We start from the raw sequence: 13,261 nt of genomic DNA, 5'->3' as shown, positions 1-13,261 counted from the left end.
GTAATATAACATTGCAAATACACCTATTACTATGTCAGCCCCAGCCAGCATATGTTGTGAATTAACAAAAATGAATTAAGATTCCATAACTAGATTTTTATTCCAAACCCAGGCAAACAGACATATTTATTACTGAATGAAACATTATAAATACAGGGGAAAATATCTTTGAAGGGGAAAGAACAGTTATTTTCATTTATTTGCTTATAACTAACTTTATCAGAAGATTAGGCTTGGGAACTTGAGCCATCATCACTTTCTTTTGTAGCAGGAGAGGAATGTTACTACTAGGGGTTTGTTTTAAATCTGAACCTGATACAACACCAACCACTTTTGTATCTTCTTATTTATGTTTGGAAAGTGGAACCTCTAAACTAACCAAGCTCGATGTTAGCTTATTTTCTTTTACATTTCCAGATTGAGATTCAGTAGGATTTGGGTTCCTAACTCCCTTATGCTCCTTTGCAATTGTTCCTTTTCTCTGAAACAGCCACAGAAAGAAGAAAACGGCTGTCAGAGGTTGACTTGGTCCTCCCATCTAGGCACTCCCCAAAGAGTCCATTTGTCACTGAAGGAAGCATTCCACATCACCAAGAGCTCTACAGGAAAATCTGGAAGAAGCTATGGAGAAGTCTCAGATGAGAAAGGTAAATTATTTCTCATGCAGAAACTTGTCTTGTTCGACCCAGAGTAGATTTATTTCAATTTGACAAAACTTTTTTTGCAATTTTTGGATTCAATCCAAACTGATTCTCCCCCCACCCAATTTCTCATAACTTCCAGTGAACTGAAATATCTGTCATTCGCCCAGCTGTCTCCCCAAACTTGGCTGAGGTTTCTAGGTACAGCCATGATACAAATATAAAGAGTAAATCTCTGAGGTACTTGTGGTAGCTGCACCCAGACCCCACATCCACTCCCTCACAGCCTTTAAAGAGATGAGATATTTTATTGGCCTTTTATTTTTGGCAGGATGATGGACATTTCCGGCTCTCCCAGGAGCTCTCGGATGGTGAGAAAGAAGCCACTAGGAACAGAAAGGCAAAAGTCCTGAAGTGCCTCGAGAGTCTCCACATTGCCTGTGATGAGGTGTGTGTCTGGGGGGGGGGGGCAATCATGCCCCAGAGTGCTAAGGAGAACAATCTAGCATGTTAGCCATGTGGATGGTGACTGAGATGCCTCATACAGTGGGAGGAAATACCTCCAAAATCCAGCCCCATGGAGATGTTCCCCTTGCAACGCAACATTCCCAAAGCACCAGAGGGCAACCCATGGACACAAACATACAGACCTTTTGTCCTTTGGCAGGGCTCAAATTTGGGGACCTTCAATGCTAAAAGCAGAAGCCCCTACCCCTTCAGCGAAAGGAGTAATGCAGTAACGGGCTTAGAATTCAGTAACGGGCTTTCTGGGACTAACCTCTAGAAGCTCCATGCTCATGTGAATTCAATCAGTGCTTACTAAAGACCCTTTGAAGTGTGTGTGTATACAGCACTGTGGTTTTGAAACCAGACAGAGCCTGAAGCAGAGAACAGATGGGAAGGGGACATTAGAGCTGTCACTGTAGAGAATGGATAGCCTTAGAGGGACAGAGATTTGGGTGAACTATTGATAACTTCTCTTACTTATTACTAGTGGCAATAATGAATAGTGACTATATAACATACTTCTACATGTATCAGAGCCCCCTCTGATGATTGAACCACACAGAGGGTAAAAGCCAACCACTGCTTCCCACCCCCTGTGGTTACTCTGTTAAATGCCGTGGTGGAGAAACGTGAGGAACATCCCAGGATCGTTACTCATCATTGAAAAGTGATGGTCCTTGGAGGGATTCGAGCTCCTGTGGACCTGACATATTTGAGCACATCTCCCCTCTGAGGGCTTTGCAAATGTCAGCCTAAGAGTCCTCCACTGCTTCCTCCTCACAATATTCTTCCTTCAGCACTAGGGAGAGTGACCTGGGTTTTTTGGTGCTCAAGGTTCAGTCTCCATTGGTGACTCACTTGTCACTAATCTTGTTAGTGCATTAGTACTACACTGGGCTGACTTTTTACATTCAACGCATTTTGAATGAAAAATTGCTATTTTGTGAAAACAGAAATGTCCATTTTTGACAAAAAAAAATTCAAATGTTTTTGAAATAAAGAGAACCTAAACATGTATTGGGGAGTAGACAGGTGATGGGGGGGGGGGATCATTTTGCGGGTTTTCTTGTTTTGGACAGACTCCACCCCTTAAATTTTTGATGAACAATTTGGTCCCTCAAAAAAAGAAAGCAAATTTGTCTAGGAATAAAAATCATTTCTTGAGCAGCTGTATTTCATACGTTATTTTTTGGACACAAAGACTAGTCCTTCTACATTACACACATTTGTTCAAACAAACTCACTCCCATGAATCATGAAGAGTAAGGGGCATGAAAATGGAACACAGTAAAGAGCACTAGTAAGTTTGAGCCATATTTCAAGTCCAATGGAAATCAAAGGGAGTTAGGCACCTAAATTGCTTAGGTGCTTTTGGAATGCCCTCTAGGCCCTTAACTGCATCCCTTTGAAAATTCTGGTCCTCGTCTGTATGTTGGTACACAGGATTTTAAGCACAAAGGCCCAGAGGTTCAAAGAGCCCTAAGGAATACTGGACTACCACTGTGTGATTATGGCTGAAAATGCAGGATAAGATGCATTTGCTCTTGATTCAGGGTGGGACACAGGTCATTGGGCACCTGATAAGGAATGCTTTCTAACATCAGGCAAACAAGTCTTGGAACTTGAGGCTTTCTCTGTGAATTTCTTGAATGGACCAGTACCAAGAGCTGCATAGCAGAGACCACTGAGCATTCCTAGTTAATTTGTCATTCCCTCTTTTCCCTCCTCCAGGATAACATGCCCAATATCGCTGTCCTAGGATCGGGCGGAGGTCTGCGGGCCATGATAGCCCTTCAGGGAACCTTGGTGGAGCTGAAGAAGCAGGGCCTGTTGGATGCTGTCATGTACCTGTGTGGGGTATCAGGTTCCACTTGGTAGGTGCATGTCAGAAGTGAGAATGTACCAGTTTTCCTGCACAAAATTGGTCACTGGGCATTCTTATTATTAATTAGCTCTGTACATTTTCAAGGCATTATGAGTGAGATTTTCAGAAGCACCTAGGCGTATGCCTAAACTGCAATCAGGGGGCATGATGTAACAGGCATAGACATACCTGAGCTAGCTTTAATCTTGCTAGCTTGGGAACCAATAGCCGTGAAGATCTGGTGCTACAACATGGGCTGTACCAGCCTGTTTTGGACCCTGAGTTCATTCTCATGCAGCTCACCCGCAGTTGACATCCATGCTGCTGCATCTTCACTGCAATTGACACTCGAGCTAGCTTGATCAAAGCTAGCGCAGGTCTGTCTACACATGCTGCTGTCACACCTCTGAGTGCAGCGCAGAGACACCCTAAATGACTCACCCCTTGACTTGCAATGAGATTTGTGCTCCTAAGTCACTTTTGGAAATCCCACCTTTCAGTAGACATGACAGAAAATGGGTGCAAAATGAAACAGAGGTGAAGTGACACATGCAAGGTCACCCAGCAGGTCAGTGGTAGAACTGGGGCTAGAACATAGGTGTCTTGAGCCTTAACCCAGTGCCTGCTCACTGGACATCTGCCTCCTGGCCAGGCATGGAGATCTGATGCTGGGGACCCAAGGTACTGGATGATATGGTTAGAAGGGACATTCTGGGCAGACTCAAGAGCTAGAGAAGCGAGGCTCAGTGGAGACAAGAGAAGTGACGTTTACAGCTACCAAGGTGACAGAGGACAGGCTTCCAGCAGTGGGAACAGTGAGAAAAGGGCAATCTGTCGGGGTTGTTAAGTGTTTGCAGTTCATTGGGGTTTACCAAGAGGTGGCGAATACACAGAGGGAAGAGTCAAATGGGTCTCCAGTATTGGGGCTTGGGAAGAAGGAAGAAGAGTGGAGCTGTCCATGGAGAAAGAGATGGGAAAGGAAAATCTTTGGATGCTTCTAGCTGATCACCCAGGCCCAGAATCAGTCTCTGTGCCTGCTGCATAGCACCTCATTCTGAGAGTCACCCCATCGGGGTGAGTGAGGGGGGCAGAAAATGAGATGGGTGAGCGTGGGTGGCCTAGTGAAACTGGCAGTGTGTGTGTGTGCTACCATTTCCCTCTACTGGGTGAAATCTTAATTGCTTCTCCCCATGTCATACACCCTGTATTGCCAATGTAGTTTCCCCATTGGCTCAAGAAGGGCCCTGGGGGCTGGTCATACTTATAATAGCCGGATTAGTGTGCTCACCACTGCCCTCTGTTGGGAAGAGTCAGAATTGCTTAGCATGCATCATAGGTCCTAGAGAAGCAACTAATGGAGTTTCTCCATAGCTCAGAGCAGCAGGGGCCTTGGCTTTTTGCAGGAGATCTTAGTTCTATCCCTGTTATTGCCATAAATTTCCCAGTGGCCATGGTGACAGACAGTCATGGATGAAGTCCTTGTTAAGTCACACATTTGTTACAATGTCAGGATGATTAGAATCCCCTGCATGAAAAATAAAAGGTATGAAGATTAAAACGGGGAGGGGGAATTTCCCATCCTATTCCCTCAGTCTCAGCCATATCTTTTCTGGTTCATGAAAAGGTGCATGTCTTTCCTCTACCAAGAGAAGGACTGGACAGAGAAAGTGCAGATCTTGGAAGAACGCCTGTGTGATACACTTTCCAAACCTTCAATTGGTATTCAAGAGGAGTTTACTATTGCAACACACGCAGCTGAAGATGAACTCTTCTCTCTGACTGATGTCTGGGCCTCTTTCTTTGTCTGTGAAACATTGAAGCAGGTGGGTTGCTGTGTAAATCCAGAGTGGTTCCACTGAAAAATCACTGGATTTACTTAATATATTCCTCTCTCTCTCTCTCTCTCTCTGTCTCCGCAGTACTTGGGATTCAGGAGCAAAAGAATGGAAGGATATTGACTCCTGCTAATATTTTAAAGCTATCTAAACCCTTTGGCAACTTTATAAAACTCAGCCTCTTACCATGAGCTCTCAAAGATCACTGTGGTATCTGAACATTTCTAAAGTGAGGCCTTCAAAGCTGTTTAAGGGATTTGGATACCCCTTTTCCATTAAAACTAGTGGGAATGTGGCCTCCAAATCCCTTAGGTTGTTTTGAAAATCTCAACCGAGCATCTGATCCCAAAATTGAAGGCATCAAAGTCTCATCACAGTCTTTAATTTTTAATAATGGGTTCTTCAATCTATTAGAGAAAAGGTCTAACCCGATCCAATGGCTGGAAGTTGAAGTTAGAGACATTCAGACTGGAAAGAAGGTGTACATTTTTGACAGTGAGAGTAATTAACTATTGGAACAACTTACCAAGGGTTGCAGTAGATTCTTCATTGCTGACCATCTTAAAATAATTATTAGATGTTTTTCTAAAAGATTATTCAATCCAAAACTATTTTTGGTAGGTTTCAGGTCATTTTTGAAGCTGTTGGGTTTGCTTTTTAACTTTTTTTTTAATTTAGCTAAATTTTCAGAGGAAATACCATTTCAAAACAAAAAAGTTGAAATGTTTCACTTCAATGTAGCTGAAATAAATAATTTAAACTTTTTCACAATTTATTCTCAGATGAAAGAATTCACCACATTTGACGTGAATTCACAAATAATTTCAATGCTCTGAAAATGAATTTTTTTCATAATTTTTTTTTTGCCTGGCTTTACTCCTCCCTAATTGCTATTCATTTTGATGGATCTCAGGCTCTGTCTCCACTGGAGCTGGAAGTGTAATTCCCAGCTGGAGGAGACACACCCACATAAATTCTGATGGAGACCCTAGGTACAAACCCAGTGGGGTTAGCCCCTCCCTCTGCTTCTGCTGCTGCAGCTACACCGATATTCTTACCGTCTCCTTGAGCTGGTAATCTGACCTTTCTTCTCCAGGATAGCTATATCCTAAAGCTCTTACCTTGCTTAGGTGCTTTTGAAAAGTCCTTTATGTGCCAATCTGCATCTTTAAGTGCCTAAATATTTTTGAAAATCTGGGCCTAATTCCCTTAGTCCCATTTGAAAGTCTCCACCATGGACAGTAAATACTCTGTTTGTCCATACATTGCACACTAGAATGAGGGAACAATGACAAAGATGATGATGGTCTCAACAAAAAGGGTCTTTGTAATTCCTAGCCTGAACTAATTAGTCAGGGACGAATTGCTGGGAACATGACCAAACTTGTGTCTTTCTGCACTAATCAATTCTTACCTTTCCAGTATGATAAAACCAAGTTATCTGAACATGACGATGCCTCCAGAAATGGGAAAAATCCTTACCCCATCTATGCAGCAATAGAAGCAAACCAAATGGATAAAGCAGGTGAAAACAGTCCAGGTAAAAGAAAAAAAATTGTTTTGCATAAACCTGTCAAATCTCTCTCTTTCTCTCTCATTTTCAATCAATTTTTTTATCAATGACTTTACCAAAATAGTTATTGATGTTCTTCATTTTTCAAAAAAACCCAGGTTTGTCAATAAATGAAAAAATCCCATAATTGTTTCAGTAGTGACTTTGAAAACGTTTTCAATACAAATGTCTATCATATAAGTTTGTGATAGATTTCTCAATGAATTGTAAAAAGGATCAGTTTTGAAAATGAAAAGAACTTGGAAAACTTCAGAAAATGTTGTTGTGAAATGGTTTTCCTTTTTAATTAGCTCTACAGTTAAATGTATCACTTTTAAATTTGACTCATTTTTTCTTTATACCTTTGGGTTTGAGTTAGGGATGGATGGGTGGAGGGTGGGTGGATAGGGGTTGTGATCACCACAAGAGGAATTCTGGGGTATCCAAGGACAGCAGATACTGGCTTAGGAGGGAAACACCAGATGAAGGAGGTCACCATAGAAAATGGCATGAAAATGACCATGGGGGAAGGAACAGACTGAAAAATTAGGTGGGATTCACTGGTGGAGCAAACAAATTGAGGGGATGGGAATTGAGAAATTATTGCCATCAGCCAAGAAAGGGACAACAAGAAACTATCTATATTTCACAGGGACCTGGTTCGAATTCACCCCCCATGAAGCTGGCTTTGCTGGTCTGGAGGCATTTGTGGACACAAAATACTTGGGAAGCAAATTCGAAGGTGGAAAGCTGACAGAAAAGAGGGAAGAGAAAAATATCTGCTACCTGCAAGGTAAGCATTGAAGCCCCTTATTCTTAGCTGATCAATAGATATGTAACCCTTCTGCCAGATGGAGTCAGCAGCAGCAAGGGCTGGCTTCAATATCCAGGGGTCCCTCTTAACAATATAACACAGAAACCAGCCCCACCCAGCAATCTGGGCAAATTACACACCACTGCTGGGTGCTTCTAAGAGGCAAAACTTTCCCTCCTGCTGGCACTGAGCCTGTGTCTAGCAGAGAAAACTTTTAGTAAAAGGGGCAAAGAGCCCAGCATTAATTTGGGAAAACACCACTACCATGATTCGAACACATCCGACCACGAGCAAAACTCCCGCTCCAGAGTATGTGGGGCAGTGTCCTGGGCCTCCGTTTCTCACCTTGCCATGTGAAAGTCCAACAAACAGATGTCCCTTTAACACACCACTGCCCTCTCCTTCCATTGCACGCCACTCACAGCTGCTGTCCTTGGTCAATGGAGACCCAGAGTTCAGAGGTCTGTTCAGGTGAACTCACATCCCAGCCGGGGAGAGTCCGGGGTGGGGAATGTGGAGCAATGACTCACCTGCTGCTATCACTGCAACTGGCTCACAGTTGCTGCGGTTCACTCTGTGTCGCTGCTGTCATTCGTCATGCCACAGTTCATTGCACCGCGCTGTTGTCTGCTCTGTCACCAATGGCCCTGTGCCCTCGCCTCCTGCTGTCCCCTGCCTCTGTGACCTCTGCGAGTCAGTCTCTTGGGGTTCCACCCAGCTCTCAGTGACTTCAGCCGCTAGTGGGGGAAGCCCCCTGCTAGTGCAGACTGGGCCGTCTCTTCCCCCAAACACTGTCCCGCATCAACTCTAAGGCTGAGCACTTAGGCCTGATTATCCGTGATTTAGCTCTAGTGGTCACTTGCCAAAACAATAAGCTCTCAACTGAGCCTAATTAGCTCTACATTTAAACAGGGGATAGGAGCAGGTCAAATGGTGCTTATGACTCTTAGACAGAGCCCATCCCTCTCGGCAGAACCACTTGTTCCCCTCCCCCACTCTCTCCCCACTGGGATCTGGCATCAGAACCCCCTGCTTAGCAAGTACAGTTCAGTTCATTTGGGCTTGACCCCCACCCCAATAAGGGCAGGGTAAGCACAGTTCTGCTGCCCTTTACTCATATAATAAGGATAACAACATTTCATGATCCCTGCATTCAATACTGAAGTGATTTGTAACCCAATGCCAGACAAAACTGGTCACTTGGGCAGGATGCCTCTGCAGATTAGGTGTGTTCATGCAAATACAGTCTGGTCCTGGAGCCTTTTCCCCCCATCTTATCACTAGCTGCCAGGGGAGAGCCCATTTATTCCTTGCTGATAGATAGATAGAGGGGGTGTATGGAGATAGATAGATAGATAGATAGATAGATATTGCAGGTCCACCATGCTGTTCTAATGCATCATATTATAGACCAGCTTGGAATGTTTCCAGTCACTCAACCCTGTAGGTCTCATCCCAGTCTCAGAGCTCTCTTCCCAGCTGCTTGTATCTACCCAGCTTTTTTTCCCTCCCACAACTCAATCTTCCTTCTGTACCCTCACCCCGATTTCCACCTCACTCATGACATTCACTCACATGTAACCCCCTTTGCTCACCCTTAGCCTCCATCTCATCCTTTCTTGAACCCAATTGCCTCCTCCTGAAACATGGTTAGCTTTTGTATAGATAGCGATCCTATCCACCGATCTAAACACGGTTTTCAAAAGTTTGGTGAGCATCAACATACCCATTTTACAAAGAAGGAGACTGAGTCATTGGAAAATGGCTTCTCTAAGATCATAAAGGTTGGGAATGGGAGGTAAAGGAATAGAAGTCAGGTTTCCTATGTCTATGCTACTGCTCTGTCACTAGTGCTGTGATTTTCTGAGGCGCCTAGGGAAGTTAGGAAGTCCATTTTTGCATTGAATTCCAGTAGGGTTTGGGCACCTAACTCCTACAGTGTCCTTTGAAAATCCTAGAGAGGAACTTTCACCTTCCTATTAGTTAATATCCGGTATTTGCATGTCTTGGCCTTTTATATTTATTTATTTGGATTGGGAATTTCCAAAGGGTCTAAAAGGGTTAGGTAAGTGTATGTGTGTGTGGCGGGGGGCGGGGGGGGGAGATATTTACAAAGGGTAATTATGTACCCAATTCCCAGGAGAATTCCATGGGTTTTGGAGCTGTGATTTGCTGAAAGGGCGTAAGTGCTTTAGGATCATAAGGATCATTTGAAGTCAGTGGGTGATTTGTGCTCCTAAATCAGTTAGGTACTTTTGAAAATCCCATCCTGGGGGTCTAACTCCCTTATTCCCTTCGAAAATTGCAGCTTCATTAATTAATTAATTCAAATTTGTACTATACCAATCAAACACAGCCCATCCTAGGCTCTGGGTAGCTTTGACATTACTTCAGTATGCATCTCCTAATGTAAGACAAATCCAGTGATTAATTATCCTTAGAAAACAAACAAACAAACAAACATTGTAACTCTAAGGGTAGTTAAGCTCTGGAACAGGCTTCCAAGGGAGTTTGTGGAGCCGCCAGCACTGAAGGTTTTAAAGAAGTTGGACAAACATCTGTCAGGGATGGTCTAGCTTTACTTGGTCATGCCTTAGTGAGGGAGGATGGACTAGATGACAGCTCAAGGTTCCTTCCAGCCCTACAGTTCTATGATCCTGGAATAACAGTAAACCCAGCAGGATTGCAAACATAACAAATAAATTTAACACACCCACTGAGAAGACAACCACTGCCTCCTGAGGCTGCCCTGCCCTCACCTAGCTCTCAACTCACTACTGGGCAGGAATGTTCCAAAAGTTATCAAATGCTCTGGGCAGGGACTGTCTTTCTGTCTCGTGTCTGTCCAGCACTTAGCACAATGGGGTCCTTCTTCATGGCTAGGTCACCTAGGCATTATGATATTACAAATACCAATACTCATTATTAGGATTGATTGAAATTTGGTATTGCCATTCCGCAGGAAATTTGGACATTAGTTTGTATCCCAAATCAAAAATAAAACACATAATTTAAACCTTTCCCACAAAATGATTTCCATTTTGATAAAATCGAAATGTTGCCTTCCTATTTCTACTCTTCAAATGTTGTCTGTTATAGTTTCATTTACACTGTATTATACAGTCCAATCAGTTTGGAAATGAAAGGTCATTTCAAAATGAAAAACTGAAACGTTCTGCTCCTATAAGGTCAACCTGATTCATTTCACATTTATTTTTAAAATGAAATGTTGTCAAAAATCAACAAATTTCCATGGAAAGTTCAAATTTTGACAAAAGAGGTATTTGCTGATGCAAAGAATATTATATTGGAATATTTTTTGACCACCTCTACTTACAATAAACTTTTTCAGTTATGAATCAATGTGTGAACCAAGTTGCAAAAGCACGTAACCCATGAGAGATTGGCCTGCCAGTGCCCCCTTGACTTTTCTGCTAATGGGGCTCCTGCCCAGGCAACTCCTTAACGTCGTATTAAAGGGAAAGTCCTTGATGCTGCCTTAGCTCCACTGTGGTAAATAAGGTCTTTTCCTTCTTGTTTTCAGGTTTATGGGGAAGTGCCCTTGGAAGCATGGACGCAAACAAGGAATATTTAATAGGTACTGACATTTCTGTGTGTTGAAGGTAGGGTCGAGTCGTCAGTGGAATCGGAACAGATCCCCAATGGAGGAGCTACGGCACCATTCTGTAGCAATGATTCCAATACCCTACTGTTTATCACAGTGACACTGTCATGTGTCAAACAGTCACTGTTTTAGCAGTATCCTAAAGTAGCCTGTAGGTGTCTGCCATTTGTGGATGGGTTGGATTTTCAAGGATGAGGGAGACCGAGCACCAAACTCTCATTTTGTGCCTTTCATAATCTCCAGCATTCCAGATAATTTCCAGATTATTATATCTAGGGCTGAGATTTTCTTAACTGATGAGGGGATTTGGATGCTAATTTCCATTAATGTTAATAAGAGTTGGGCATAATCTAATCTCATGCTTCAGAGCTTCAGCCAGTCACTGGCAGCAATCAGGAAGGAATTTCTTCCTTGATGTACAATTGTAATCTGTTTTTATTTATTTTATTTTATTTTATTTTACTTTCCCACCGCTAGAGATGGGATACAGCTGGGGTAGGCCAGTGTTCTGATGTGGTACTGAGAATCCTCTTTCCAGATGACTGGTTGGTGAGTCATGTTCAGGGTTCAACTGATCACCAGATTTGGGGTCAGGAAAGAATTTCCCCCCATCTTACATTGGCAGGAACCATGGGGTTTTCTTAACATTTCTCAGCAACATGGGGTGCAGGTCTCCTGCTGAGATTATATGGGCATGTCTCACCTAGTCATTCCCTGCCATTGCCAGGACCTCTGCCCCAGGTGCCCTTCAATCTTTCCTGTTCTCTACCTGTGACGCACCAACAGTTCCGTCTCCTGAACAGTGCCTTAGTTTAACTGAGGTCACTGGGCTCAGCCAGTGACATCTATGTGAAATTTAGTGGCCTCTTGGTCTCAAACTCTACAAATCCATGACATTATGAAATTCAACTCCTTTAGGCATTTTTGAAACTCTCAGTTTAGATTAAATCCTGATTTCAAACTTCAATCTCATTTTGCAAAGATTTAGCCTTTGGGGCAAATTCTGGCCTCACTTACACCTGCATAAATCAGGAGCAAATGATTAGTCAGTGGTGGAATTACCTCCACCTCATACCAGTGTAAGTGACATCCGACTCATTGTATGGAGGTGTCGAGGAAATCCAAAACTAGATGATTGGTTACTGATGATTTTAAAGGGAAGCAAACACTCAAAGACTGGCCTCAAGATTTGTGGTGGTGATTTGAAAACAATAGTTATCAGACAATGTCTAGATTATAAAACCTAGATAATGATAAATTCTAAGCCTTGATTGTAGTTTCAGGTTTGTTTTACACTGGTTTAACCCCACAGTGAGAAATTGTCTTCATTTACACTACCATAAATCAGGAATAATGCCAGTGAAGTCAGTGAAGTTACTTCTGAATAGAGCCACATCAAACATTTTGTCTAAACAGTTTTCCGCCAATCAAAAAAAATGTGGGAATGTGTCAATTCTGATATAATATTTGATGGAAAATTTTCAAAATGCTACAAAAACCAAAATGGAGTATTTTGTTTTGACTTTATCGTTTTATTCAACTTTATCTTTTCATTTGGTTTCAACTTTTATTTATTTTTTAGCTAAGTAGCTAAAAATATCACATTATATTTTATATTATATATTTATACCATTTTCTTTTCCCATATAATGATTCACTGTTGAAAGAAAACATTTTAGTAAGGTTATTTTGGCAATTCTAAATTGAAATATTTTACAATTTCATTTCTCCAAGATATTTTGATGTTTTGACTTTTTTGAACCAATTTGAGATGAAAACAAATTCCACAGGTTAGAAATTCAGTTTTCTTACCCACTCTCCTTCTGAGTTACACCAGTGCAAATCATATCAAAATTAGGTCCCTGATGCCTAGATCGAAGAGCACCTAAACCTTAAAGAAAACAATGACTAATTTTTTAATTTCGTGACCCAAATGTGATTTCCTAGATTATATGGTTAGTGTCCTTAGCTGTGAGATCTCACTCATAACGCTTGTGTTCTGTTTTCCATTGCTGAGACTTTCTTAAGGAAATATTCCGAAAACTAAGAGAACATTGCTGTGCAGTAGGTGAAGCAGGTGGGTTATTAAATTCCTGGAACTATGGGCCGTGTTTTTTTGGTTTTTTTTAAACTCGCCCTGGGTTTATCTTGACATGACTCCATTGACATGAAGAGAGCTATTTCTGATCTGTACCACTGGGAGAGGCTATGACTGCACTGACAGAAGGAGTTTTTCTGGTGGTATATAACCACTAGTTCCCCTAACAACATTAGCTATATTGACAGAAGCACTCTTCCATCTTCATAGCTATACTGAGTTTTTGGGGGGCGGAGTGGAGTTGGCATAGCCACGTGTGTGTGTTTTTTCACTCCCGAGAAGAACACAGGCATGCCCTATAAGCATAGATTGAGCCAGAGGGGAA

The 13,261-nt window shown here is 42.3% G+C and overlaps 1 protein-coding gene across 1 annotated transcript in view; it reads left to right on the top strand.

Moving 5' to 3' along the window:
- The first annotated feature begins 623 nt into the window (after window positions 1-623).
- The window catches only part of LOC144273848 (cytosolic phospholipase A2 gamma-like), a 28,661-nt gene continuing 16,023 nt past the window's right edge, over window positions 624-13,261 (top strand). Inside the window, exons 1-6 of the mRNA XM_077832541.1 lie at window positions 624-647; window positions 973-1,089; window positions 2,880-3,022; window positions 4,637-4,835; window positions 6,270-6,387; window positions 7,052-7,192. Coding sequence (XP_077688667.1) covers window positions 624-647; window positions 973-1,089; window positions 2,880-3,022; window positions 4,637-4,835; window positions 6,270-6,387; window positions 7,052-7,192 — 742 coding nt within the window. The remainder of the gene's footprint in view (window positions 648-972; window positions 1,090-2,879; window positions 3,023-4,636; window positions 4,836-6,269; window positions 6,388-7,051; window positions 7,193-13,261) is intronic.

The sequence above is a fragment of the Eretmochelys imbricata genome, chromosome 13 (assembly GCF_965152235.1).
Source record: "Eretmochelys imbricata isolate rEreImb1 chromosome 13, rEreImb1.hap1, whole genome shotgun sequence".
NCBI classification, from domain to species: Eukaryota; Metazoa; Chordata; order Testudines; family Cheloniidae; genus Eretmochelys; species Eretmochelys imbricata.
Note: the sequence above shows the minus strand (reverse complement) of the source record. Positions and strands in the feature narration are given on the sequence as shown.